This window comes from Oncorhynchus nerka, linkage group LG10, assembly GCF_034236695.1.
Source record: "Oncorhynchus nerka isolate Pitt River linkage group LG10, Oner_Uvic_2.0, whole genome shotgun sequence".
Lineage (NCBI taxonomy): Eukaryota > Metazoa > Chordata > Actinopteri > Salmoniformes > Salmonidae > Oncorhynchus > Oncorhynchus nerka.
Window position 1 is genome coordinate 97590378 of NC_088405.1, and position 592 is coordinate 97590969.

Here is a 592-nt window from a genome sequence, read left to right on the forward strand (position 1 = left end):
CTAACCTCTCTCTCTACCCCCACCTCTCTAACCTCTCTCTCCATCCCCTCTCTAACCTCTCTCTCTACCCCCCCCCACCTCTCTAACCTCTCTCTCTACCCCCTCTCTAACCTCTCTCTCTCTCTCTCTCTCTCTCTCTCTCTCTCTCTCTACCTCTCTCTGTCTCAGAGGTTTCCCAGGTCCAGCTCTCTCTGTGATCTCCAGGGCCAGAAGACTCCTGTCCCTCCACTGTGGACCCCACTGTCCTGAGGTACAGGAACTACAGTCCATGGAGGACTGTCTACAGGGGGTGTTGTAGGACTGTCTACAGGGGGTGTTGGAGGACTGGGGGTGTTGGAGGACTGTCTACAGGGGGTGTTGTAGGACTGTCTACAGGGGGTGTTGGAGGACTGTCTACAGGGGGTGTTGTAGTGGACTGTCTACAGGGGGTGTTGGAGGACTGGGGGTGTTGTAGGACTGTCTACAGGGGGTGTTGGAGGACTGGGGGTGTTGTAGGACTGTCTACAGGGGGTGTTGTAGGACTGGGGTGTTGTAGGACTGTCTACAGGGGTGTTGTAGGACTGTCTACAGGGGTGTTGTAGGACTGTCTACA

At 55.7% G+C, this 592-nt stretch overlaps 1 protein-coding gene across 2 annotated transcripts in view; it reads left to right on the forward strand.

The window, feature by feature from the left end:
- The window catches only part of smyd4 (SET and MYND domain containing 4), a 34187-nt gene extending 33798 nt beyond the window's left edge, over window positions 1-389 (forward strand). For both annotated transcript variants that reach the window (XM_065023989.1, XM_065023990.1), the window contains exon 10: window positions 169-389. In XM_065023989.1, coding sequence (XP_064880061.1) covers window positions 169-298 — 130 coding nt within the window. In that variant the 3' untranslated portion in view covers window positions 299-389. The remainder of the gene's footprint in view (window positions 1-168) is intronic.
- Window positions 390-592: the final 203 nt, after the last annotated feature.